The 26486-nt window shown below is 40.9% G+C and overlaps 2 protein-coding genes across 2 annotated transcripts; both read right to left on the reverse strand.

Moving 5' to 3' along the window:
• Nucleotides 1–20: 20 nt before the first annotated feature.
• Nucleotides 21–3095, reverse strand: uqcrh (ubiquinol-cytochrome c reductase hinge protein). Its single transcript, XM_061978579.1, has 4 exons — nucleotides 2950–3095; nucleotides 2693–2728; nucleotides 327–488; nucleotides 21–225 (listed from the first exon to the last, which is right to left on the reverse strand). The coding sequence occupies exons 1-4, from the start codon at nucleotides 2992–2994 to the stop codon at nucleotides 193–195; spliced, it is 276 nt and encodes a 91-aa protein (XP_061834563.1). The 5' UTR covers nucleotides 2995–3095; the 3' UTR covers nucleotides 21–192.
• Nucleotides 3096–5251: 2156 nt separating this feature from the next.
• Nucleotides 5252–26294, reverse strand: LOC133618111 (uncharacterized). The gene is made up of 22 exons (XM_061978580.1): nucleotides 26165–26294; nucleotides 22504–22570; nucleotides 22196–22393; nucleotides 21516–21635; nucleotides 21250–21390; nucleotides 21007–21126; nucleotides 20847–20879; nucleotides 18944–19066; nucleotides 18614–18736; nucleotides 17280–17402; nucleotides 17081–17203; nucleotides 16749–16871; nucleotides 14485–14610; nucleotides 13989–14117; nucleotides 13827–13919; nucleotides 10325–10420; nucleotides 10124–10219; nucleotides 9952–10047; nucleotides 6157–6258; nucleotides 5985–6090; nucleotides 5800–5916; nucleotides 5252–5687 (listed from the first exon to the last, which is right to left on the reverse strand). Exons 1-22 carry the CDS (start codon nucleotides 26279–26281, stop codon nucleotides 5606–5608), a joined length of 2454 nt encoding a protein of 817 aa, XP_061834564.1. The 5' UTR covers nucleotides 26282–26294; the 3' UTR covers nucleotides 5252–5605.
• Nucleotides 26295–26486: the final 192 nt, after the last annotated feature.

Consider the following 26486-nt stretch of genomic DNA (forward strand, 5'->3'; position numbering starts at 1 on the left):
GTGACACAGACACATTAGTCTTCAGTTGTCCACTTTAATCAAATATTGACTTTTTATGACATTTACACCTGCTGTCTTGTCCACATGATCATACAGTTAGAATAACAACAAACAGCAGATTGACATATATACTATATGTATTTAGCACCACAGTTTCCCTATCGTGCATGTGCCATAGAAGAAGGAGGGTTTTCATTTTACTGAATGGAAAAGCTTGTGTGACACCTGGAAAACAGCAACAGCAGCATGTTAGACGTCCATCAGACATACAGAAACGTATATTAGAATCTAGTGTCCTGTGGACTATTGAGGCGTTCATGACTTACACAGTGGTCCCTAGCGTGGAGGAAGTCAAAAAGCTCCTCGGTGCAATCCTCCTCTGTGGCGGAGCGAGAGTTGACTCGCGTCTCGCACTGCTCCAGGCGTGCCTGAGTGTGCACGCAGTGTTCCGTCTCGGCACACTTCTGTCGCATTGACTCAAGGGGATCCTGGAAATAAGATTACTTTGCATTAAGTGAAAATGAACTATGTTAGGGCTGGGAGATAAGGCTGAAAACTGTATCACATGTTTTATATCGATCATTATTGTTTTTTTATGAACTATCGAAAATATGGACCAGGAGAAAAACATTAAGTGTAAAGATTTTCATTTAAAATGTAACCTTCCTCTGATTATGATTCCCTCAGCTATCAAGGCAGAAAATAAAATAAATATCAACACAACCGTGGAAAACAATGGATGTGAACACAATTCTAAAATCCCATTGAACACTTAACCTCTTAAAATCAAGGTGCAAAAATAAGGAATATGTAAGAAATGCTTAATAAAGTAACACAATTGCTAAGTGTTAAAATGTACACAGAGAAAAACCTGAGTAGAATTGTTTTTGCAAAATTAGTGTCAAAAGGTAGAAAATGGATGGTATTTAAGTACGGAAAGGAATTTATGTTATGCAGTAAATATTATTGGTGAAAATTACAATTATTTTAAAGTAGCACATTTGTTATATTTAGTAATTTAATTTAATTTATTTTATACAGTCCCCCATTTGAGTTCCCCACCTGTTGTTTGTTATACCCAAATAGGGAACGGACCACGGTTAAAAATAAAAAGATGTGAACGCAACTTTGGACTACGGTCCATTTGGAAAAAAATCCCCAAAATTTCCATACCGTCAAGGTGACTTTTTCTGTTTTATCTAAAAAATATCTACCGCACTCATTTTTACTTTCTCTTCTCACTCCATGCAGAAAGTCAAAAGCGAAACCAACAATGTTACGTGTCCCTCCCATTGTTCAGTGATCACTTCCTGTTTTGCTATGTTACCAGAGCGCAAGTTCCTTTGCTCATGCAACCAACTTTGCTTCGTAACCTCCGTTTCCTAACAACCAAAAATATATATATTTATCGAACACTTTTTAAAAAATATCAATTAAGTGTCTATCACAAAATATTTGGATTAGAGATGTCCGATAATGGCTTTTTTGCCGATATCCGATATTCCGATATTGTCCAACTCTTAATTACCGATTGCGATATCAACCAATACCAATATATACAGTCGTGGAATTAACACATTATTATGCCTAATTTGGTTGTGATGCCCCGCTGGATGCATTAGACAATGTAACAAGGTTTTCCAAAATAAATCAACTCAAGGTATGGAAAAAAATGCCAACATGGCACTGCCATATTTATTATTGAAGTCACAAAGTGCATAATTTTTTTTAACATGCCTCAAATCAGCAGCTTGGAATTTGGGACATGCTCTCCCTGAGAGAGCATGAGGAGGTTGAGGTGGCCGGGGTTGGGGGGGGTGTAGCGGGGGGTGTATATTGTAGAGTCCCGGAAGAGTTAGTGCTGCAAGGGGTTCTGGGTATTTGTTCTGTTGTGTTTATGTTGTGTTACGGTGCGGATGTTCTCCCGAAATGTGTTTGTCATTCTTGTTTGGTGTGGGTTCACAGTGTGGCACATATTTGTTACAGTGTTAAAGTTGTTTATACGGCCACCCTCAGTGTGACCTGTATGGTTGTTGACCAAGTATGATTTGTATTCACTTGTGTGTGTGAAAAGCTGTAACTATAACACGCAAAGGCAGTGCCTCTAAAATCTATTGGCGCTCTGTACTTCTCCCTACGTCCGTTTTAAAAAGTAATAAATTTTACTTTTTGACACAGATACCGATAATTTCCGATATTACATTTTAAAGCATTTATCGGCCGATATTATCGGACATCTCTAATTTGGATATTGTTTTATCGGCCCAGCCCTATGTTTTTTTGACCCGAACATAAGACAGTATTTTTTTTCCCTCCAAGGAAAGCAGCCTGCAATAGTCTTATAATTGGGGTTGCCTCTTCCATGTTTGACCATTTTTGTACATTCTTCGCTGTCATCCAACAACTGTCGAGCAGCCCAGAAATGATGATTCAAATGTTGTTTACATTATCATATATTAATAGTATAGTAATTAATATAATCAAACACAAGATTGATTTGGTCTTTTACCCAAAAAGGAGTCTTGAAAATGAAGTGGTTGTCTTATGTTCAGAGTCGTCTTATTTTCGAGTCAAGTACAAGTCACAAAGGATCTTCACATTTTACACATGGCTATGATATTGATATTAAAAAAGAAAATGTGAACATCAGTTCATTTCAGTGGGACGTCCAATAAATAGGCTACATACATACCACCAAATCTTCCTCGTCCTCTTCTTCTTCTTCTTCCTAAAAAACAACCATTGCAGTATCAGCACAAGTACTTTACAATGACTAAACAACCATTATAAACACACATTGCTATGAATATGAACAACATTAATGCTAAGTTAAAGCTACACCCTCCACCTCCCTTAGCCGCACACAGGCTAGCTACATGCTAACATTAGCAAACACTTCCAAGGTGATTCGTTCACTCCCCCACGTTTACAAACAAAATACACACTTACATCTTCGGGTTCTCCGTTTGTGATCATTTTCTCCTCGTACACCATATTTCGGCTGTCCTTGTTCTTAAATGATCACAAGTGAAATGATGACAGTTTGGAGGACACACTGCACTACTAGGTCACGCCGGTGTAACACAAAGCGAGTAAAGAAGGCAGCTTCCGGTCTTTCAAAATAAATTACGACATACATAATTGTGACATTAACTAACAGGTTGGCTTAAAAATATTGGTTCACGTTCTTGTTCGATTATCTGTACTTTACATTACAAAAACATTTTTCAAACATTTTAATTTCTGACTTGAGTTCTTTCACTATGCAATACAGAGGTGTTTTTAATTTGTTATTTACTCTTTGCTACCTCCGTGTGGCTAGAATAGGTACCACTCAAATAAAAACACTGGTTAAAGGGCCTCTATAACATGTCACCACCTGGGGGTAGTAAAACGACAAAAATGCCAAACACAATATCGACTTGACTTGAGTGTTGTAGAACAGTGTTTTTCAACCACTGTGCCGCGGCACACTAGTGTGCCGTGAGATAGTCTGGTGTGCCGTGGGAGATTATCTAATTTCACCGATTTGGGGTAAAAAATATTTTTTGCAAACCAGTAATTATAGTCTGTAAATGATGTGTTGTTGTTGAGTGTTGGTGCTGTCTAGAGCTTGGCAGAGTAACCGTGTAATACTCTTCTATATCAGTAGATGGCAGCAGGTAGCTAATTGCTTTGTAGATGTCGGAAACAGTGGGAGGCAGTGTGCAGGTAAAAGGGTGTCTAATGCTTAAACCAAACATAAACAAAAGGTGAGTGCCCCTAAGAAAAGGCATTGAAGCTTAGGGAAGGCTATGCAGAACGAAACTAAAACTGAACTGGCTACAAAGTAAACAAAAACAGAATGCTGGACGACAGCAAAGACTTACTGTGGAGCAAAGATGGCGTCCACAATGTACATCCGAACATGACATGACAATCGACAATGTCCCCACGAAGAAGGATAAAAACAAAGTAGAGGCGGGAAATCGCTCAAAGGAAGACTTGAAACTGCTCCAGGAAAATACCAAAAAAAGAGAAAAAGCCACCAAAATTGGAGCGCAAGACAAGAACTAAAACACTACACACAGGAAAACAGCAAAAAACTCAAAATAAGTCACGGCGTGATGTGACAGGTGGTGACAGTACATCTACTCTGAGACAAGAGCTATATTGATGCATGGTTGGTTATGGTTTGAATTCATATCCAACAATTGCGACGACTTTTTACTGTCAACTAAGTTTCGTTGTTTAATGATTTCTGCTAGTGGTGTGCCTCCGGATTTTGTCAACACAAAAAATGTGCCTTCGCTCAAAAAAGGTTGAAAATCACTGTTGTAGAACATATTTGAGAGGATTCACGCCTGTTACAATAAGCTTTCATTGGCCAAATGTGTTGTACTTTGAAGTGAAGTGAATTATTATTATATAGCGCTTTTCTCTAGTGACTCAAAGCGCTTTTACATAGTGAAATCCAATATCTAAGTTACATTTAAACCAGTGTGGGTGTGAGCATGTGGGTTAAGTGTTTTGCCCAAGGACACAACGGCAGTGACTAGGATGGCTGAAGCGGGGATCGGATCTGGAACCCTCAAGTTCTACCAACCGAGCTATACCGCCCCAGAAGTATGTATGTCATAAAGTACAGGGTCAACCAAAAAAACAACAACTTTGAATTGTAAATATATTGGTTATTTAAAGCACATTCTTAGGCAAAGTGTAAGTAGCACGGTAAGAGTATGCACAATAACAGTATTACAAGTAATACTGTACGTACATGCAATGTAATTGTATAATCAGACTGAAGGCTTACTTTGCCCAAAGCAACTCTTGCACTATTCGGTAATCAAACCGGCACCACCTGCTAAAAAAAAAAGGTAACAGCATGTACCAATACACCACCAGGGCTCATACTAGACAAAAAAAAAAAAAAAAAAAAAAAAAAAGCATAGGTTCGACCAGTCCATCCATCCATTTTCTACCGCTTATTCCCTTCGGGGTCGCGGGGGGCGCTGGGGCCTATCTCAGCTACAATCGGGCGGAAGGCGGGGTACACCCTGGACAAGTCGCCACCTCATCGCAGAGCCAACACAGATAGACAGATAACATTCACACTCACATTCACACACTAGGGCCCATTTAGTGTTGCCAATCAACCTATCCCCAGGTGCATGTCTGAAGAACAAAAACGTTACTTAAACCTCCATCCATCCATCTTCTTTCGCTTATCCGAGATCGGGTTGCGGAGGCAGCAGCTTAAGCAGGGAAGCCCAGACTTCCCTCTCCCCAGCCACTCCATCCAGCTCCTGCCGGGGGATCCCGAGGCGTTCCCAGGCCAGCCGGGAGACATAGTCTTCCCAACATGTACCTGTCGGACGTGCCCTAAACACTTAAACCTGACATAAAAAAACAAAACACAATGACAAATGTATTCATTGTGCATATGACTTTTAATGAACATTAGTCCAGAAATAAAAACAATGCTTTATACTGTAAAAAATAATAATAATACAAGATTATTATCCCTTTTACTTCAAGGTTTAAGCCCAAAGTTGTCTTCTTTCCATGTTTAAACTGACTGACAGCTGCCTAGACATTGACTGAAATGCTGCGAAACAGGTGTTTATCAAACAGCGCTTTGCTTCCCTGGACACTGGATTTTGTAGCCCACCCTGTAGGCTTGCAGGTACACACGTGCTTGGTTCATCCTGAGGGAGAAAAAACAAACTGACTTTGTGAGTAGGTGGAACAGTGCCATCTTCAGTGGCTATTAAAAAGGTACATAGTAACATAAGTAATTGTGTTCATTTCCCAAAACACCTGTATTTGGTGCAAAGCTGAATCCCCAAGGGTCCACAACGGTCAACGTAGCTCTCCTTGAAGGCTTTTCTCACTGCTCGAGCCATGCTGACCACAGTGGTGACCACCGGGCAAGTCCTAAAGCGCACACACAAGCACATTGCGTCATCAATCGCAAAGCTCTTTTGTACAGTAAGCTGGCTTACAGTCTCTCGCAGCGCAGTCCCGCTGTGCCCTCCGGACAGGTGCAAGTGTTGTGAGGACTGCAGGTGGCGCCGTGCTGGCATGGCGGCACACATGGCGTAGTCACGGCTGCAGACACACGTAGACACAAAGTCAAGAGGCAGACATCATTACGCACTCACTGTATACACTGACCTGTTTCACAGAGATGTCCGATAAACCCTTTGGGACAGCGACACCTGTTGAGACCTTCGCACACGCCAGCGTTTTGACAAGGTTTCTGACACTGAACAGGCTCTGAATGAGACAAAACTGAGTTTAAAGCAAAAACCAAATATACACCACTCTACACTGTTTGTGCTGTACAATATATTCCATTCACATGCTCAACTGAAAATCAATTTCACTCAATTTACTATTAACATAAATCCACACCTCTACTTAATTTACAAGTGTCCTGTAATTGACGGGTGAGTGGTCTCCTAAAACAAAACAATATCACTAAGAACTATGGCTATAGGACATACATTCTTTTAATTAACACCACAAGATGGCAGTAGCTGTATTTGAAGTATCTTGAGTGGTCAGCATCATTATTATGTCAATAATTATGATGATTTATTGTCATCCTTAGTAATTACCAGTGATGGCTACCAACTTGTGTACTTTTATAGGGACTGACCAAAGTCTGTCAGTACTAGGAGGTACTGATTCATGTAAAATCAAACACCGGCTCAAGCACTTGGCCGAAAAACAAGCAGTCAAGCACTGTGAGCAGACTCAGCCGGACTTCCTCTCGTTAATGTTACAATTTTCCATGTCAACAAAGCAAGAAGAAAGCGCTCAAAAGTATAGTAAGGCTCCACTTTTCAAAAAGCTAGCTCGATGCAAATTTACATTGGATTTACTATAGACATGCTAGCAATTAGCATTAGAGATTATACATGGCTGTTTTAACACCTCTAAGTTTGGTAATAAAAACTGTAACTCAGATGCACATTACATTCAAACAGCTGGTGTATAATAAGTACAATAATTATAGAATAAATATAGTATAAATATTTGCTCAACAAAAACTAGACTGGCACATTTAAATGGCAAAGACTACTTCCTGATTAAGGCAACACATCACAGTCTACACCAGGGGTCACCAACGCGGTGCCAGCGGGCACCAGGTAGCCTGTAAGGACCAGATGAGTAGCCCGCTGGCCTGTTCTAAAAATAGCTCAAATAGCAGCACTTACCAGTGAGCTGCCTCTATTTTTTAAATGTTATTTATTTACTAGCAAGCTGGTCTCGCTTTGCTCGACATTTTTAATTCTAAGAGAGACAAAACTCAAATAGAATGTGAAAATCCAAGAAAATATTTTAAAGACTTGGTCTTCACTAACTGACAAAGAAACAGATAACAGATTTGGTGTCCAGTTCAAAGTGTGACATGATTTATTTAAACATTTGAGAGTTGACTTTTGTATTTTACATGAGTTATTATTTGTACAAACATGGTGCAAAGTAATTCATGATTTGTTAAAAAATGTTAGTGGCTAGCTAGTTAAAATGGGATATTGTGATTTCACAAGACTGTCTTAGAAGTGATCATTTGAAACTGTTCAATTTGAAAAATGTGCATTTAGAGGAAATATAAAAATAAAGTGTTGCATATTGATATTTATCTGTTTCTATATATATTTATTGTGAGAACTCATAAAGATGATCGGTGCTTCCACAAAGATAAATATCATTAATTATTAATAATAACATAGAGTTAAAGGTAAATTGAGCAAATTGGCTATTTCTGGCAATGTATTTAAGTGTGTATCAAACTGGTAGCCCTTCGCATTAATCAGTACCCAAGAAGTAGCTCTTGGTTTCAAAAAGGTTGGTGACCCCTGGTCTACACAATACTGTCATCTAACATCCTGGAATTGCAACTGCATGCAAAGTTTACTATACAGGTGAAACTCAAACATTTTAATATCCATGAAAAATCCATTAATGTCACCAATTCAACTTCAATTGTGAAACTAATATGTAACATTAAACTCATCACATACAAAGTGAGATCTGTCAAGTCTTTATTTCTTATAATTTTGAAGATCTTGGCTTATAATTTTTGAAAACACCAAATTGTTTTCATAAACTGTAAACCATTATTATCAAAATGATATCAAAATACAGCTTGGAATACCTTGATTTGCATGTTATGAGCTTATGTCATATAATAGTTTCACCTTTGTCCATCCATCCATCCATCTTCTTCCGCTTATCCGAGGTCGGGTCGCGGGGGCAGCAGCCTAAGCAGGGAAGCCCAGACTTCCCTCTCCCCAGCCACTTCGTCCAGCTCTTCCTGTGGGACCCCGAGGCGTTCCCAGGCCAGCCGGGAGACATAGTCTTCCCAACGTGTCCTGGGTCTTCCTCGCGGCCTCCTACCGGTCGGACGTGCCCTAAACACCTCCCTAGGGAGGCGTTCGGGTGGCATCCTGACCAGATGCCCGAACCACCTCATCTGGCTCCTCTCGATGTGGAGGAGCAGCGGCTTTACTTTGAGCTCCTCCCGGATGGCAGAGCTTCTCACCCTATCTCTAAGGGAGAGCCCCGCCACCCGGCGGAGTAAACTCATTTCGGCCGCTTGTACCCGTGATCTTGTCCTTTCGGTCATAACCCAAAGCTCATGACCATAGGTGAGGATGGGAACGTAGATCGACCGGTAAATTGAGAGCTTTGCCTTCCGGCTCAGCTCCTTCTTCACCACAACGGATCGATACAGCGTCCGCATTACTGAAGACGCCGCACCGATCCGCCTGTCGATCTCACGATCCACTCTTCCCTCACGCGTGAACAAGACTCCGAGGTACTTGAACTCCTCCACTTGGGGCAAGATCTCCTCCCCAACCCGGAGATGGCACTCCACCCTTTTCCGGGCGAGAACCATGGACTCGGACTTGGAGGTGCTGATTCTCATCCCAGTCGCTTCACACTCAGCTGCGAACCGATCCAGTGAGAGCTGAAGATCCTGGCCAGATGAAGCCATCAGGACCACATCATCTGAAAAAAGCAGAGACCTAATCCTGCAGCCACCAAACCAGATCCCCTCAACGCCTTGACTGCGCCTAGAAATTCTGTCCATAAAAGTTATGAACAGAATCGGTGACAAAGGGCAGCCTTGGCGGAGTCCAACCCTCACTGGAAACGTGTCCGACTTACTGCCGGCAATGCGGACCAAGCTCTGGCACTGAGCATACAGGGAGCGGACTGCCACAATCAGACAGTCCGATACCCCGTACTCTCTGAGCACTCCCCACAGGACTTCCCGAGGGACACGGTCGAATGCCTTCTCCAAGTCCACAAAACACATGTAGACTGGTTGGGCAAACTCCCATGCACCCTCAAGGACCCTGCCGAGAGTATAGAGCTGGTCCACAGTTCCACGACCAGGACGAAAACCACACTGTTCCTCCTGAATCCGAGGTTCGACTATCCGGCGTAGCCTCCTCTCCAGTACACCTGAATAGACCTTACCGGGAAGGCTGAGGAGTGTGACCCCACGATAGTTAGAACACACCCTCCGGTTCCCCTTCTTAAAGAGAGGAACCATCACCCCGGTCTGCCAATCCAGTGGTACCGCCCCCGATGTCCACGCGTTTCACCTTTGTTTCACCTGTAATTTCTGGAGTAAACTAACCTTTGCACTGTTTTTTTTTTTTAGTTTCACCTATATAATACAGTACAGTAAAGTACTTGCAATGAGGTAACAACTGGACAGCACAGCTCAGTGGTAAAATGTAAATAAAAAAAATAAAAACACATTTTTAAACAATATTTATCAACACATTTGAACACACAGAAAATTGCTACCGGTATCAATTCCCAGGCACCAGGAATATGTACTGTATCGATTTAAATGTTTAAGGTACCAAACTCTAGTTTTTACTTTGTATTATTTTGTTATAATATTTTGTGAATACAATAAGAAATGTGGTGCAATCTCACCTATTTGGCAACGAGCTCCATGCCATCCGCTGACACACGTGCATTTATTCACGTCCACGCATCTACCGCCATTTTGACAGGCGGGTGTGCACAAAGCTGGGAAATACACAAACACATTTTGTGTCGCTGCGGTCCAGATGTGGACAGCCACCATGCCGAGGTTGATACTCACGCAGGAGGCACTGGGGGCCCGTGTAGTCGGAGGGACACTGGCAGGTATCGGGGCCCACACAGCGACCACCGTTAGCGCACGGCAGCTCGCACACGGCTGAGAGGAGCAGAGGAAATACAATTTTGTACGAATCAGCATGTTGACAATGTGTTCATCATTCCTATTTGGAGAACTGCTATACAGCGAAGAAGAAACACATACCTGTATGGCAGCCTTCTCCAGTCCAGCCTGAAGGACACAGACACTTGTTCCAGCGCATACATGTGCCTCCATGTGCACAAGGAGGGGAGCACATGGCTAAAACACAAAACCTGAATCAAATACAATCACAGTACTGTATTCTCCTTTGGACAAGTTTGGCACAGCAATACTGTCCCCTACTGGTGTTTTGTAGGTACTCCTGGCACTAATACCTGCTGTGTTGGTAGAAAATGGATGGATGGATGGATGATCAATCGATTTGAAAAAAAAACAACGTCAATTTATATTCTATTGCAGCGATTCTCAAACTGTGGTTTGTGTACTATTAGTGGTAGGCAGGCTACATCAACTGATACCCTAAAGAATCACTTGATTAAAACATGTTTTATTTTCCTTTATTCAAACACAGTGTTAATGTTCAAACTGTGTGCAATGTTACAGTCACCAAAAATATTAAATACACAGTACTGGCCAAAAGTTTGGACACACCTTCTCATTCACAACACAACTGATGGTCCCAACCCCATTGATAAAGCAATAAATTCCACTAATCAACCCTGATAAGGCAAGAAGTGAAAACCATTTCAGGTGACTACCTCTTGAAGCTCATCAAGACAATGCTAAGAGTGTGCAAAGCAGTAATCAGAGCAAAGGGTGGCTATTTTGAAGAAACTAGAATATAAAACATGTTTTCAGTTATTTCACCTTTTTTTGTTAAGTACATAACTCCACGTGTTCATTCATAGGTTTGATGCCTATAGTGACAATCTACAATGTAAATAGTTATGAAAATAAAGAAAACCCATTGAATGAGAAGGTGTGTCCAAACTTTTGGGCTGTACTGTACTTGCTAAATAAAACCTCTTCCTCGTTTATAATGAACACTTAGGCCTATTACGCTACTGTATTTCAATGTCGGTCTCTATGGTGGTACTTGGAAAACCAAGTTTTTTCTGAGGTGGTTTGAGAACCACTGTTCAATTGCTTCGATTGCTCGTTTAAAGAGTGTAACTCACAGGTATCAAACTCAAAGCCCAAGAGCCAAATCTGGCCCGCCACATCATTTTAGGTGGCCGGCTGAAGCCTGGAAATAATCATCTTTCAAAACTTCTAATGTTCTTGCAATTTTCACAGAAAAGTATACACCATGAAATTGTATATCTTTTAAACTGCATTATTATCTGATAATGCAACAAATTATGGTTGCGCGATAAATCGAAGACCTAATGATTTAAACTATATTAATTTGGCCAACTATGGAGTTTTTAATACTGTCACGGCTCAAGCGCATGTCGCTGCACATTCCTCAGCGCACTCCGCTGAGCGCGCCTCTGAGCGCGCCTCTGAGCACGCCCCAGCGCGGTCCTCTCCAGCCGCAGCCCTGTGAGGTTGCTCTCAATCCCAAATCGACACACCTGACTCTGATGAGGCTCCTCACTACTTAAACCAGCGCGTCCTGCGTTCCAGTGGCAGAACATAGCCATCTGTATCGTACAGTAAGCCTTCACATCTCTAGCTCCTTCTCTCTGTGCATTCCCGCTCTTTGTGTTTTCCCTCCTCCGTGCTCATTGTGTTGTCGCCCCGCAGCACCTTTCTGTTCCCTCAATCCGAGCTGTGTGTCTCGCTTCCCCTGGATTCCTTGTTGCCTCCTCGGATTTCGACCTCTCGCCTGCCCACGGATTTTGACGCCTCTCCTGCCCCCCGACCACTCGCCTGCCCACAGACTTTGTCGGATCACTACGCTCTTCTCAACACACACTTTCAACACTCCATTTAAGTACATCACATAGTCTTGCACCTACCCTTTTGGTATCATTACAAATATTATCTTTATATCGTGATAATGCATGTTGATGACACATTACAGGTGTGTACCGCCAATTTGACAGCGTTCAAGCAAACAAAAGCTGCCTCCTCAATGCAATGTGGTGTCCTCGGAAGCAAACTAGCGGATAATGAACCTCCACATTTCAGCAAAGCCACTTTAAGTTAGCAATCATGGGCAGAACGACACAAATATCAACAGTAATGCTACCAAGTAAATCATCAGTATATAGTCATTACTACAGTGTTTAGATAGGTATACTTTTTTATATGATTAGTATATTATATTTTATATTATTACATCCTGTGTTTTTGTTTAATTATAATTGTGATCGAAAATGTAGTCATTCAATGATGTTGAAAATTTGAAGTATCAGTATTATGGCTTACAGCTTATGAAAACCTCAAATTGAACATTTCTGAAAAATTTTTTTTTTAAACTGTAAGCCATGATCATAAAAAATATAAGAAACAAAGGCCTGACGTTTATCACTTTGCATGTAATGAGTTTATATCATATATTAGTTTCACACTTAAAGTTAAATTTCTGACATGAATGAACGTTTCATTCATGTGAAAAATGTGAACGTGATGTTCACATTTTTTTTAGTTTAACCTGTAAATTGAATTGTTTAATTAAAAAATAATAATTAAATATCTTAGTCACTTTCACTTAAGATTTCAAAGCAAGTTATCCATTAATTATTAAGTAAAAAAATCAAATCTCAAAATCAAATTGGCAATTGTGTAATAACATCATAAGGCAATTATATATATTTATATTCATAAGTATCTACTTATTACAAGGGACCTTTTGAAGGCGGTCATAACTGTGATGTTAAAAGTGCATTATAATGTTGACGATGTGAATTTATTAGAAAAAAGAATGAATGTTATGGTTTAACTACAGTATTTCCCCCAAAATTTGCATTGAGGTTATAAAGTGTGTTATATCTGATTTCTCGACTAAACAAACGAACTAATCAATATATTACCGTATTTTTCGGAGTATAAGTCGTACCGGCCGAAAATGCATAATAAAGAAGGAAAAAAACATATATAAGTCGCCCTGGAGTATAAGTCGCATTTTTGGGGGAAATGTATTTGATAAAACCCAACACCAAGAATAGACATTTGAAAGGCAATTTAAAATAAAAAAAGAATAGTGAACAACAGGCTGAATAAGTGTACGTTATATGAGGCATAAATAACCAACTGAGAACGTGCCTGGTATGTTAACGTAACATATTATGGTAAGAGTCATTCAAATAACTATAACATACAGAACATGCTATACGTTTACCAAACAATCTGTCACTCCTAATCGCTAAATCCCATGAAATCTTATATGTCTAGTCTCTTATGTGAATGAGCTAAATAATATTATTTGATATTTTACAGTAATGTGTTAATAATGTCACACATAAGTCGCTCCTGAGTTTAAGTCGCACCCCGGCCAAACTATGAAAAAAACTGCGACTTATAGTCCGAAAAATACGGTACTTGATAACTAACATGATTGATAGCTGCAGTCCTAGTAAAATACATTTTTGGATGTACAGTAAGTGACATTCAAGTAAATAATACCTCTTTGTAAAAGCTGTTTTAGTATTTGATTGTAGGTGCAGTACTCTGTGTCTAATGAAATAACCAGTGAGTATATACAGTAGACAAAAACCTGAGCAGCCAAGGCCAGGGTATCCCGGAGGACAGTCACAGCTGTTTGGCGCCATGCACACTCCATAGTTCCGACAGGCAGGGTCACACACAGCTGGAGAGAAAGAGAGAAAGAGAAAACTGTACTTCACGGTAGAGTATCATATGTGAGGGTTTGACTCACGCTGGCACTTGGTGCGGTCGTCTGTTTGAACCTGATAGCCTTCCCTGCAGGTACAGTTGAAGGCTCCCGGGTAGTTCTTACAGAGCTGCTCACAGCCTCCGTTTGTAAAGTCTCCGCACTCGTCCACGTCTCACCGTGAGGACATGGACAAAGACATGTTAAGACGAACCAACACATGCAAACAATTCATTTAATGCTAATTCTCCAGGTCACAATCTATAACCATTTGACAGCTGATCATTTCCTGCATGATTTCAGGAATGTTCCCAGTGTCATTCAAGAAGGCCTGACGTAACACAGCTGTCCAAATAAATCCTGCTCACTACACGCTATAGGCTGATGTCATTAGTTCCATTCAAGATCTCGCAAGTTGAATCATCCTGTGTGATTTTGTGACAAAGACCATAAATCCATCACCCTTCTTCAGAATGTGGGGTTAATTTTCAACCAGACATTATATTTACCGGTACATTAACTGTAAAATGTTAGGTCTTACCCACGCAGCTTCTCTGGTCCTCGCTCAGTTTCCACCCAGCGCGGCAGCTACACTGGACGTGGCCCTCTGCCCCGGTCACGCACACGTGCTCGCAACCACCGTTTCTCAGTTTACAAGATGTGACGTCTGGATGGGCAAATCAAAACTTGCCAATTTTGTCAATTAAAAAAACAGAAAGGTGATACGCAATACACCACATGCGCTTCGTTAGGTACACCTGCAGTATCTAATGAGAAAAATTCTGCCTTTATAAAATATGTCAGAGTTATTCATTGAACACGGTTTAGTATTGTGGCTGGTGTAGAAGTGCACTCATACTCACACTCGGTCCTAATATGTTGCCCTTCTTATGTAACTAATCATAATGTTAGGGACACCTGTCAGTAAAATGCAGCACAGTTCCACCATAGCAAACCTCAACGATAAAAAATAGTGACTCTCAAATGGTGGTTTTGGGTAGGTCAAGCATCCAATGTCAGACTTATGACACATTTATTATTTCTATGCTCGCTTTTATACCTTCTTTCTACTCGGTTTGTGCTGAATAGAGAAACATATGCGAAATATCTAATTTACGGCCTTATTTTGAGAAATTGGGAGTATTTAAATTTACAGTGGTACTTCAATTACGAGTCACCCAACTATAGGAGTGTTTTAAAATAAGAGCTGTCATATGTTTTAAGTTGCAAGAGTTTTAAGCATTACTTGCCATTAGTTGGCATAGTAACTCAATCAAACAATCAATCAAAGTTTACTTATATAGCCCTTAATCACAAATGTCTCAAAGGGCTGCACAAGCCACAACAACATCTTCAGCTCACATCACTTATGAGGGAAACAAAAAACTCATTCCAATGGGAACATTGAGAAACCCTAGAAGGGACCGCAGATGTGGGGACCCCTCTCCACGCAGGAGAGGGGGGCAGAGCAGAAAAGAGAGATGGCAGATTAACTGGTCTAAAAAGGGGTCTATTTAAAGGCTAGAGTATACAAATTAGTTTTAAGATGGGACTTAAATACATCTACTGAGGTAGCATCTCTAACTGTTACCGGGAGGGCATTCCAGAGTAATGGCGCCTGAATAGAAAACGCTCTATAGCCCGCAGATTTTTTTGGGCTCTGGGAATCACTAATAAGCCGGAGTTCTCAGAAAGCAGATTTCTTGCCGGGACATATGGTACAACACAATCAGCAAGATAGGATGGAACTAGACCATTTAGTAAAAAACCTTAAAGTCGCATCTTAACTGCACAGGAAGCCAGTGCAGGTGAGCCAGTATAGGCCTAATATGATCAAACTTTCTTGTTCTTGTCAAAAGTCTAGCAGCTGCATTTTGGACTAACTGTAATCTTTTAATGCTAGCCATAAGAAGACCAGAAAATAATACATTACAGTAATCGAGACGAGACGTAACGAACACATTGATCTCAGCGTCGGTGGAGGACAAAATGGAAACGTTTTAGCTATATTATCGAAATAATACTTTTTTTAGTAACACTCTTAATGTGTGACTCAAACGAGAGAGTTGGGTAATAATATCTAGATTCTTTACCGAGTCGCTTTGTATAATTGTTTTGTTGTCAAATATTAAAGTGGTATTATTAAATAGGCGCCGGTGTTTAGCAGGACCGATAATCAGCATTGGTCTGCACCATACTGACGCAAAGTGAGTCAAATGACAGCCAAGAATGTTAAAATCATATCTAAACGGCAGATATTCATCCACGACAATATGGAAAAGCTGATGATGGTGTGTTTGACGGCGAAGCAACCGCAAAGAGATACCATAGAAGTCCACTCTCCGCTGTACATTATTATTACATTACTTCATAAAAATACTCTAGTTGTTAGTAGTACATTCTAATGTATTGTTTTTTTTTTACAATATTTCCTATCTGAAAGTTAGGGTTTATTTTTATTTTTTTTAAATGCATGTTACATTTTAAAATGTTGCTTTTTTTAATGTAAATTACAGTAATTTCAATGGGAGACATTGAATTGAGATAAAAGTGTTTTGAATCAGGGCCTCTGTCACCAAATCAATGAAGCTCATAAATCAACTGTACTTTACTCCATTTAATACATGCATTTACGATGTTTTTCACTAAAAATAAATAACTTCCCTGGTTTGAATTGTCTTAAAGTATGCTAATAGGATCGAAAAATGTCCATCAAGGATTAAAAACAGTAAAATTATGTCTGCATTAGATACACCAGGTGTTCCTAATGGTGTGGAAAGTGCTAGGGATAAATGAGAAGCGTACTACTGCAGGTGAAGTTGTCCGTGTGTAGCAGCAGAGGAGGAGGGCAGTGGCAATCGTGCCCCCCTGGAGAATTGCTGCAGGTGTGGGAGCAGCCGCCGTTCTGGAGTTTGCATTCATCGATGTCTAAGCAGACACACACATTTATTCAGACAGAAAAAACACATTTTAAACAAACTTTTCTCTCTGGGCAACCCGTTGTGGATCTCACTGGACCATAACATGTCTAATTGGGGCCTCCACTTACACACATTGAGTGATTTAGTGATGTGTTTAAATGAGCTGAAAATTACTAGTTGGATTGCATAGTGGGGGGAAAAAGTGAGTGAACTGACCCACACAGGTGTGACTGTCAATGTGAAGCTGGTAGCCGGGCCTGCAAGAGCACCGGTAAGATCCCGGAATGTTGTCACAGATGTGTGCACAGATTCCACTCAGGGACAAACACTCGTTTACGTCTAAGGATTGAAAGATATGTTTTTTAGGTGGCTTGTGGTCAACCAATCACATGTAAGTACGAATGTCAGCGTTCACCTGTGCAATTACGTTCATCCTGGCTTAGCTGGTAGCCAGAGGCACACTGGCAAGTGTACCCTCCTGGTTGATTGGTACAGTTGTGGTCACAGTGTCCTTTATCAACAGCACACTCATCAATATCTGTAAAGAAATAGTCATCTATTTTAATTTCAATACTACATGCCCTATTTAAGGTGACGAGTGCACTGTAGACGGTCCCAGCTGCCTCGGGGACACAGTAAAACATGGGTATCCAAACCTTCTCCATTGAGGACCACTCACTGAAAAATCAAAGCATGCGGCGCCTTTTTGATATTATTTCATTTTCAAAACCAATACAATATTTATAGTTATTTAACCTTTAGGGTTCCCCTCAAGTTTGGTCCTGGGGGCCCGGAAGGGTCTAACACCCAATTATTATTTTTTTAAATAAGTCATATATTATCTTATTATTATTGTTTATTCAACGCTTAAATCTCTAGAACAACTTCAGGTCCATCTGTTGATATAAAGTTTAAATGTTTTTATGTTTTAAACCCTGTTTTTTATGGCAAAAAATACAGTATGTAAATTGGAACTTAAAAAATCTCAATAATTCATAAAAACGTTGATTTTAATTCGCTATTAGTTTTTGAGCAAGGACAGTTTTTGAAAAAAATATATACTAAAAGTCTTAGGGATGCATAAGGGACACCAAAAGTTATCCATTTTTGTTTAACTTTCAATACTTAAGTCTCCAGATCAACTTTACATCCATCCGTCAACATATTGTGTCAATGTTCATGTTTTTTGCCCTTTTTGTCAAAGAAAACTTTGTTTCTTTAATATGGCAAACCCAAAAATATGTAATATCTTCCCCAAAAGTATTTCCAAGTGGAATTTTTGATGTAAAGTAATGGTAGCCTTAAATATGTCAATAATTTTAGGCAAAATCAGCCTGCATGGCAGCTTTGTGTTATTAAAGTCAACATTGCAACTTGTTCTTGTTACATTTCACCTCTTTGCTCTTTTATTCCACTTTATGCTATTTTTTGCAATAGTATTTTTATAATGTGCTGCTGGCCGCTAAAACACTAGCTTCCGACTGCACACTTTGGACACCCCCGCAGTAGACAAACATTCACACTCACGCCTTCAGACAATTTACAGTCTCCAATTAGCCTAAAATGCATGATTTTGGGATAAAAAGAATTTAGAATGTGCTGCTGGCCGCTAAAACACTAGCTTCAGACTGCACACTTTGGACACACCCGCAGTAGATAAACATTCACACTCACGCCTACAGACAATTTACAGTGTCCAATTAGCCTAAAATGCATGATAATGGGATAAAAAGAGAACACGCAACCCACCAAAGCAAGTATGTCCATCTCCATTGAAGCCCTGGGAGCACTGGCAGAAGTAGGAGCCAATGATGTTGCCACACCGAGCGTTAACATCGCAGCCATGAACACCTGATGCGCACTCGTTTGTATCTGGAAAAAGTATGTGCACCTCTCATATTTCGCCCGGCATATTTCTAAACGATAGAGAGCAAACTTGAATATACTTAAGAGTAGACAGTGTACAGCTTGTATAGATTACTACTATACTAATTACTAATACTTTACTGAAAATTAGCTATTCTTGTTTAAATAGCTGGAAACAGGTGAGTGCACCTCGCAGTCAACATAATTGCTTACCTTCACAGTGTGTGCCGTTTCCCCGGTAACCGGGCGGGCACACACACTTGTAACTCCCGAGCGTGTTCTCACAAACCCCGCGACCCTCACACACGGTGGGACTCTCCAAGCATTCATCCACATCTAAGACAAAATGCAGTCAGTCCTCCAATTAAGTCATTATTTAATTATTCACTAAATCATACTTTGCAAAAGCAAATAACCGGATATCTCATCAGCGGCAGGTAAAAATAAATAAATAACGTCTGTGGCTGTAGCCAACCTTCTAATGTATCTTGTTACTGACAGTGGTTTTCTGAAGTGTTCCCGAGCCCATGTGGTGATATCCTTTACACACTGATGTCGCTTTTTGATGCAGCACCGCCTGAGGGATCGAAGGGCACGGGCATTGCCGCTTACGTGCAGTGATTTCTCCAGATTCTCTGAACCTTTTGATGATATTACGGACCATAGATGGTGAAATCCCTAAATTCCTTGCAATAGCTCGTTGAGAAATGTTGTTGTTAAACTGTTCGACAATTTGCTCACGCATTTGTTCACAAAGTGGTGACCCTCGCCCCATCCTTATTTGTAAATGACTGAGCATTTCATGAAAGTTGCTTTTATACCCAATCATGCCACTCACCTGTTCCCAATTAGCCTGTCCACCTGTGGGATGTTCCAGATAAGTGTTTGATGAGCATTCCTCAACTTTCTCAGTCTTTTTTGTCACTTGTGCCAGCTATTTTGAAACATGTTGCAGACATCAAATTCCAAATGAGCTAATATTTGCAAAAATAAGTTTACCAGTTCGAACGTTCAGTATCTTGTCTTTGCAGTCTATTCAATTGAATATAGGTTGAAAAGGATTTGCAAATTATATTCTGAAAGACCCCCGAGTTCGGGAAGCGAACCCAGGACCTTGTTATTGTAAGGCACACGCACTAACCCCTGTTACACCGTGCTGCCCCCATGTAGACAAATAGTGAAAAAAAGTGAAAAATGTTGTGGAGAAATAAACACAAAAGTACGGTATTTATCCTATACACAAGGGGGCTGGACTAACCTGACTCTTGCCAGATCCTTGTCGTTCGCTGAGCTCCATACAAGAATCTGGGAGTTCTCAATAGGAGATGTATTTCAGAAGGCGGGGCCTTTTAAAAAAATAATTGTATGTGATTTGCATAAACCACTTGTCCGTTATCTTGAATGACGTGCTACTTCAACAGTCAACCACTCACATCGAAATCAACCCGTTACGCTGATGAGAGCGACGCTGGGAAATCCAAACCCAGTCGGAAGAACAGACAAAACATCTTTGCCACCAATAAATGCCTTCAAAACCGTTTTCTGTTCATCTTTTAAATAATTAATATTCGATCGATGTCGCAAAACAGTTGCAATAGCGGAATCAATGTCAGTACACGACTCCTCACTCCATGCTGCCATTGTTGTTTGAATCAAACAGTCCCTTTGGCGCTACGTCACATCTATGACGTGATTGGTTCATTATTTTTTGCTATCTGGAAGGAGTTTGCAATGCCTTCGAGCCGAGACCCTCGTGTTGAGCTCAGCGAACTACAAGGGTCTGGCGAGAGTCAGGTTAGGGCTGGACGGCATGGAACGAGAAGGGGGAGGAGGCTGGCAGACCTAAGATACTCGGATGCCCACATAAATACGTCCGTGAATCTGTGATGTCACAAATGGTGCACTGCTAAAAAAAGACAGCAGCATAAAAAACTATGTGCAACTTAATGATTTGATGGATTGTTTAACAAAGAGTATCCAATATTGTAACAACATTTCTAAATCAGAAAATAAGAAATTCAACATACTGTAGGCCCCATTTAAAGGTAACAAATTAACTTGCTGCTGGATGTACAAGGACATAATGAACGCCGTCAATACAAACCACAATGGTTACCTTGACATTTGGTGACGTTTGGACACATAGCACCTACAGTATCAAGACAACAGAATAGAAGGAGGAATCAATAGCATGAAATTGATCAGATCACAGCTGCAGTTTCGCACTCATCACATCAAACTAACCCGATGGTGTTGAAGCTCAGTGACAAACTCACCAACACAAACCTCTGCTGTGAATCCCGGCCGGCACTGACACACAAAACTACCCGGGCTGTTCAGGCACACAGTTCCCAGCTCACGGCTACACAGCTCCTCGAAGCTACACTCATCCACGTCTACGGGAGGATAAATGAAAGATCACGAAGAGACGAATGTGGCCAATAAAGGTAGACTCGACACCTTTCATGTAGGAAGTCAAAATTTCAACTAGTCCAGATATGGAACAACTTGAGCCTCACCTTCACAGTTTAGTCCATCCAGGGCCATGACATAACCCACCAGGCAGGAGCAAGTGAAGGAACCAGGGGTGTTTGTGCACTGTGCATTGTCCTTGCAGGCTTGCAGGCCCGTCAGTTCCGCCAGAGCACACTCGTCTATATCTGAAACAACAACAACAAATGACACATGGAGCTGTGCGAGGACGGCACTGGTCCCCCATCAATGGCACCGGTAATTACTCCTCATCATGCTCTAACACACACAAACATCATCTCTGCGGACGGACCCTGGCACCCTCCACCGCCCGCCATGTAACCACGGTGACAGCTACACGAGTATGAGCCAGGGGTGTTGGTGCAGCTGGCGTGAGGACCGCACGGCTCCTCTTCTGCACACTCATCAATGTCTGTGGATGGAGAGTAGACTTAATTAAGTGTGTGTATTGCAAATAACCGATTTAGACAGCGGTATAGATAATCATCAGGCACATTAGCTACACCGGTGTCATGCAGATTATAAAGCAACAATCAAAACAATTACAGAAGTTCAATACCTTATTTTTTTTAACAAAAATATAATTTTGTTATCTTATAATGTCATCACATATGCAGCACTATAAAGGTAATTTCCCCTCATGGGATTACAATAGTACTGTAAAATTAAACCTTAGTATATACTGTAAGACAAATGATGAATTTTTTTATAATATATTAATCACACTGTTGAATTTTGAATAATCTTAATTAATCGCAGTAAATTAATTCCCTGCGTAATTCAAATGGAATTTAAAAAAGACCCCAATATTTTGACACAAATGCCATTTTAGGAGTGGTCAAAATAAATTGCGTCTTTAATCTGCTTTTATCCATGATTAATGAACTCTATTTTGACAGCCCTAATATACACACTGTAAATATGTGTATATTCCAAGTTCCAACACACATGAATAAGTTGATCATTACAGACCTTTACATTCCGCTGCGCTGAAGCCGAGGAGGCAGGTGCAGACATCGCCATCCTTCAGCATGTTGGATGATGGGCAGCTGCACTCCGAGCTGCCCTCTAGCCTCACCTGGTTGCCGGGACACAGAGGAGCGAGACTGGAGGCCTGGATAGCGGCCACAGTGGACGCTCGGCTAACACTTGTAGTAATGAAAGTAGCCACTAGTGGGGGAAGACAGGAGGGAGTGTTATTTGGGGAATAAATCAGAAACAGAATCAGCTTTATTGGCCAAGTATCATGTATGATTATGTTTTATAATAAAAATAAAGACCTGTAGTAGGTGTGTGAGTTGGAGTAGGCTCACTGAGATTTCCAATGAGGTTTTCAGTCAACTGGTCCTACAAGAGAATAGAACCCAGCGAGACATTATGGGTGCATTCCCTTGTAATGTTGGGTTTGGTTTGAAGGAATGTTGACGCATATTACTGCGCTAGTACGGGTTAGTCAATTGTGAACACAATCTTCCAAACCCGTACGCACAAGACAAGTGGGCTGAGACCGATTGCAGACAAACCATATCAACCACGTGGAGGTCAGCGCTTATAAATACAATATATAGGGATGGGCGATATGGCTGTAAATCTATATCAAGATATACTGTATATTGCAGCCGATGCAACAATATACATCAGGATATATTATTTGGTATGTAAATGTTAATAAAACCTTTTAAAACGGCTTACAAAGGCTCCTAATTTGGCTTCTGATGTATGCAGTAACATATTGCGTCATTTTCAGCTGTATTATTTATCTCAAAAATATCAATCAATCATCAACGATTACTTATATAGCCCTAAATCACGAGTGTCTCAAAGGGCTGCACAAGCCACAACGACATCCTCGGTTCAGATCCCACATCAGGGCAAGGAAAAACTCAACCCAATGGGACAATGAGAAATCTTGGAGGGGACCGTAGATGTGGGGACCCCCCGGGGCGACCAGTGCAATGGACGTCGAGTGGATCTAGCATAATGTTGTAAGAGTCCAGTCCATAGTGGGGCCAGCAGGAGACCATCCCGAGCGGAGACAGGTCAGCAGCGCAGAGACGTCCCCAACCGATGCACAGATGAGCGGTCCACCCCGGGTCCCGACTTTGGACATCCAGCGCTTCATCCGTGGCCACCGAACCTGTGCCCCCCTACCCCTCCACGAAGGAGAGGGGGGCAGAGCAGAAAAGAAACGGCAGATCAACTAGTCTAAAAGGGGGGTCTATTTAAAGGCTAGAGTATACAAATGAGTTTTAAGATGGGACTTAAATGCTTCTACTGAGGTAGCATCTCTAACTGTTACCGGGAGGGCATTCCAGAGTACTGGAGCCCGAATAGAAAACGCTCTATAGCCCGCAGACTTTTTTTTTGGCTCTGGGAATCACTAATAAGCCGGAGTTCTCAGAAAGCAGATTTCTTGCCGGGACATATGGTACAATACAATCGGCAAGATAGGATGGAGCTAGACCGTGTAGTATTCTATACGTAAGTAGTAAAACCTTAAAGTCACATCTTAAGTGCACAGGAAGCCAGTGCAGGTGAGCCAGTATAGGCGTAATATGATCAAACTTTCTTGTTCTTGTCAAAAGTCTAGCAGCCGCATTTTGTACCAACTGTAATCTTTTAATGCTAGACATAGGGAGACCCGAAAATAATACGTTACAGTAATAGAGACGAGACGTAACAAACGCATGAATAATGATCTCAGCGTCGCTAGTGGATAAAATGGAACGAATTTTAGCGATATTACGGAGATGAAAGAAACGAGAGTTTGAGTCACACATATTACTATTATATTAAATTAAAATACTATTAATTTACTGTTACTAAGTGGTTACTTTCTACTGTAACATGATTCTATCTACACTTTTGTTAAAATGTACGATGCACTTTTTCTTCTGTTGTTTGGATACTTTACATTAGTTTTACTACAAATGTGTGTATAAATCCCAAGTGCAGTGTAGCATGTTTAGCTATTCCTCATCCTCCAGTGATAATATTTCTTGTAAGAAAGTAGTTCATTTGCTGCCATGGAGATGAGGATCGGTGACTAAGATGCTAGCTAGCTAGCGAGGACGCTTCAGTGCGTTGACATGATCGCTGTCAAATTTGCGGGACACAACCTGAATGTGTCTTCAACATGCATTGTCACAATATAACGACAGTATTGAAAGCTCTATCATCGGCCAAATTATTATCAGTTATATCGTATATCATCTATATCGTGCAACCATGACAATATAAACATGTTGCTCTACATCGTTTAGAGAAGACTATCTGCCTCATAGAGTGTTTCCCACACATTCATTTATTTGTGGCGGCCCGCCACGAAAGAATTATGTCCGCCACAAATGGATTTTTCGGCTTTTGACTCGCTCGACCGCTCATAAAAGCAATGGGACTGTCTGTGAATGTTGCTTGTAGTTACACCTCCGGTGCAGTAGGTGGCGGTATGCATTGTAACTCCGCCAATAGCACTTAATTCACCTGGTGGGCCAGAAGAAGAAGAAGAAGAGGGACGGACGGACGGGACCAAAATACTCGCCGACTACTTTTCATAATGATGGCGCTTCCTACGTTTCTACCTCAAATGTCCAAAAGCTGCTGAAAGCCTTGATCCAGGATGCCATGGGGAAAAAAACTTAAATGGTGCCTTTTGGCGATAGTTAGCAGCTTGGTGGCTCATAGCCGGCTAGCTAACGCTTGCTAGCGTGGTAGCATTGCTTCATTTTTACAGGTGTTATAGGTAGATAGGTTATAGCTGCATCGCTCGCGGCTCGTCATATATTTAATGTTAATCCGCGATTTCACCGAGCGTTTCACTGACGGTTTCGCCTGACGCTGCTTCATTAACACCGCCGCTGTTTGACTCGGTCACCTGTTTTCATACCGACGAGCTAACGTGTCCAGGTTATAACCCTGTTGTCAATAAACACACATGGACTGAAGCTAAATTGTCCACTGTCCACTGCAGCATGTGAATGCAATGAAAAGAATAAAATCTGAGCCAACCAGCTGTTAAAATGTTGTCCAGGTTAATGTTTTATTAAAGACCATTCATTTCAAGATTTCAACTGTGATTGGGCTTTAAACAGGTGGCTGACCTGTTCAGATGGGTGTAACTGCTACTGGTCAAATAATGTGAAATAGCATTTAATTTTACATGTATGCAATGCCATTTAAATGTAATTACAGATAATAATAATAATAATAAATACTGTGTAGTGTTGTAAATAGTCAACGGGAAGGATTCTAGTAAGATATAAGCCATGAGCACTACACAGCCAGAAAAAAACCTAGGCAGGACAAGTAAAAATATTGGGGCAAGTAGATTTGAGAAGTCGGGCAAGTAGAAAAAAACCTTAACGTTGAACCCTGCATGTGTTGAGCTGCTGGTTAGACGGCACTGTACATAGAGCGCTTCTGCTCGTTAGTAATCAATTCTAATGTTGGATGTTCACTCCTTCACACAGATGAGTATAGAAAAATATTTTCAACGGCCGAAAAGGGCTGGACTTGGAGAGGAGGTAGGCCTACAGTCCGGACCACAGGTGCGACCTGTTCAGCAGGAGGAGGAGGAGGAGGTTGACTGACTGTGGCAGGACACCTCTGCCTCTGTTTCACTTCATGTTGCTGGTAAATAATATGGTTGTAGTAGTAGGCTAAAGTTAAATTATTTAGTATTCACTAATTAAAGGGGCAGAGCTTTAAGAGACATTTTAGCTTTTATATTTTATAAGATATATTTTTTGTAAGAACCACAATTAATAAATATATTTCAGTGAATCACTAATTGTTCAAATGTGTATATAAATATGTACATAAAATGTTAGGGTAATTATATTCCAACTCCGCATTCTTCTTGGTCATCGCCCCCCCCCCCCCCCGCCGACCACACCACCACAAATAGATGCCTGTCCTGTGGGAAACACTGGAGTCACTTGCCTGGATCTTGATGAGGTCTGGTTGTGTGCTTGTAAGGACTTCATTTTCCTCAAGGCTGTTGTTCATAGGCTCAGCCACCACCGAGGCGACCAGCAGGAAGATGCAGAGGTGAGCCATCGTTTAATTCTGTTAGGAAAGGAGATGGTGAAGTATGCATAAAATACATCATATTCTCATTGAGTCTTTTAAAATAGAAATCTAACCAAACAAAGGTATTTTTTAAAACAAGCTGTACACTGACTACTCTAAAGTATATCCAAGTTTACTTCATATAAGTTTGTACCTTAAGAAAATATAATGAATATATATAATATGAAATGAT

Source organism: Nerophis lumbriciformis, linkage group LG18 (genome assembly GCF_033978685.3).
Source record: "Nerophis lumbriciformis linkage group LG18, RoL_Nlum_v2.1, whole genome shotgun sequence".
In the NCBI taxonomy this organism is placed as follows: Eukaryota; Metazoa; Chordata; class Actinopteri; order Syngnathiformes; family Syngnathidae; genus Nerophis; species Nerophis lumbriciformis.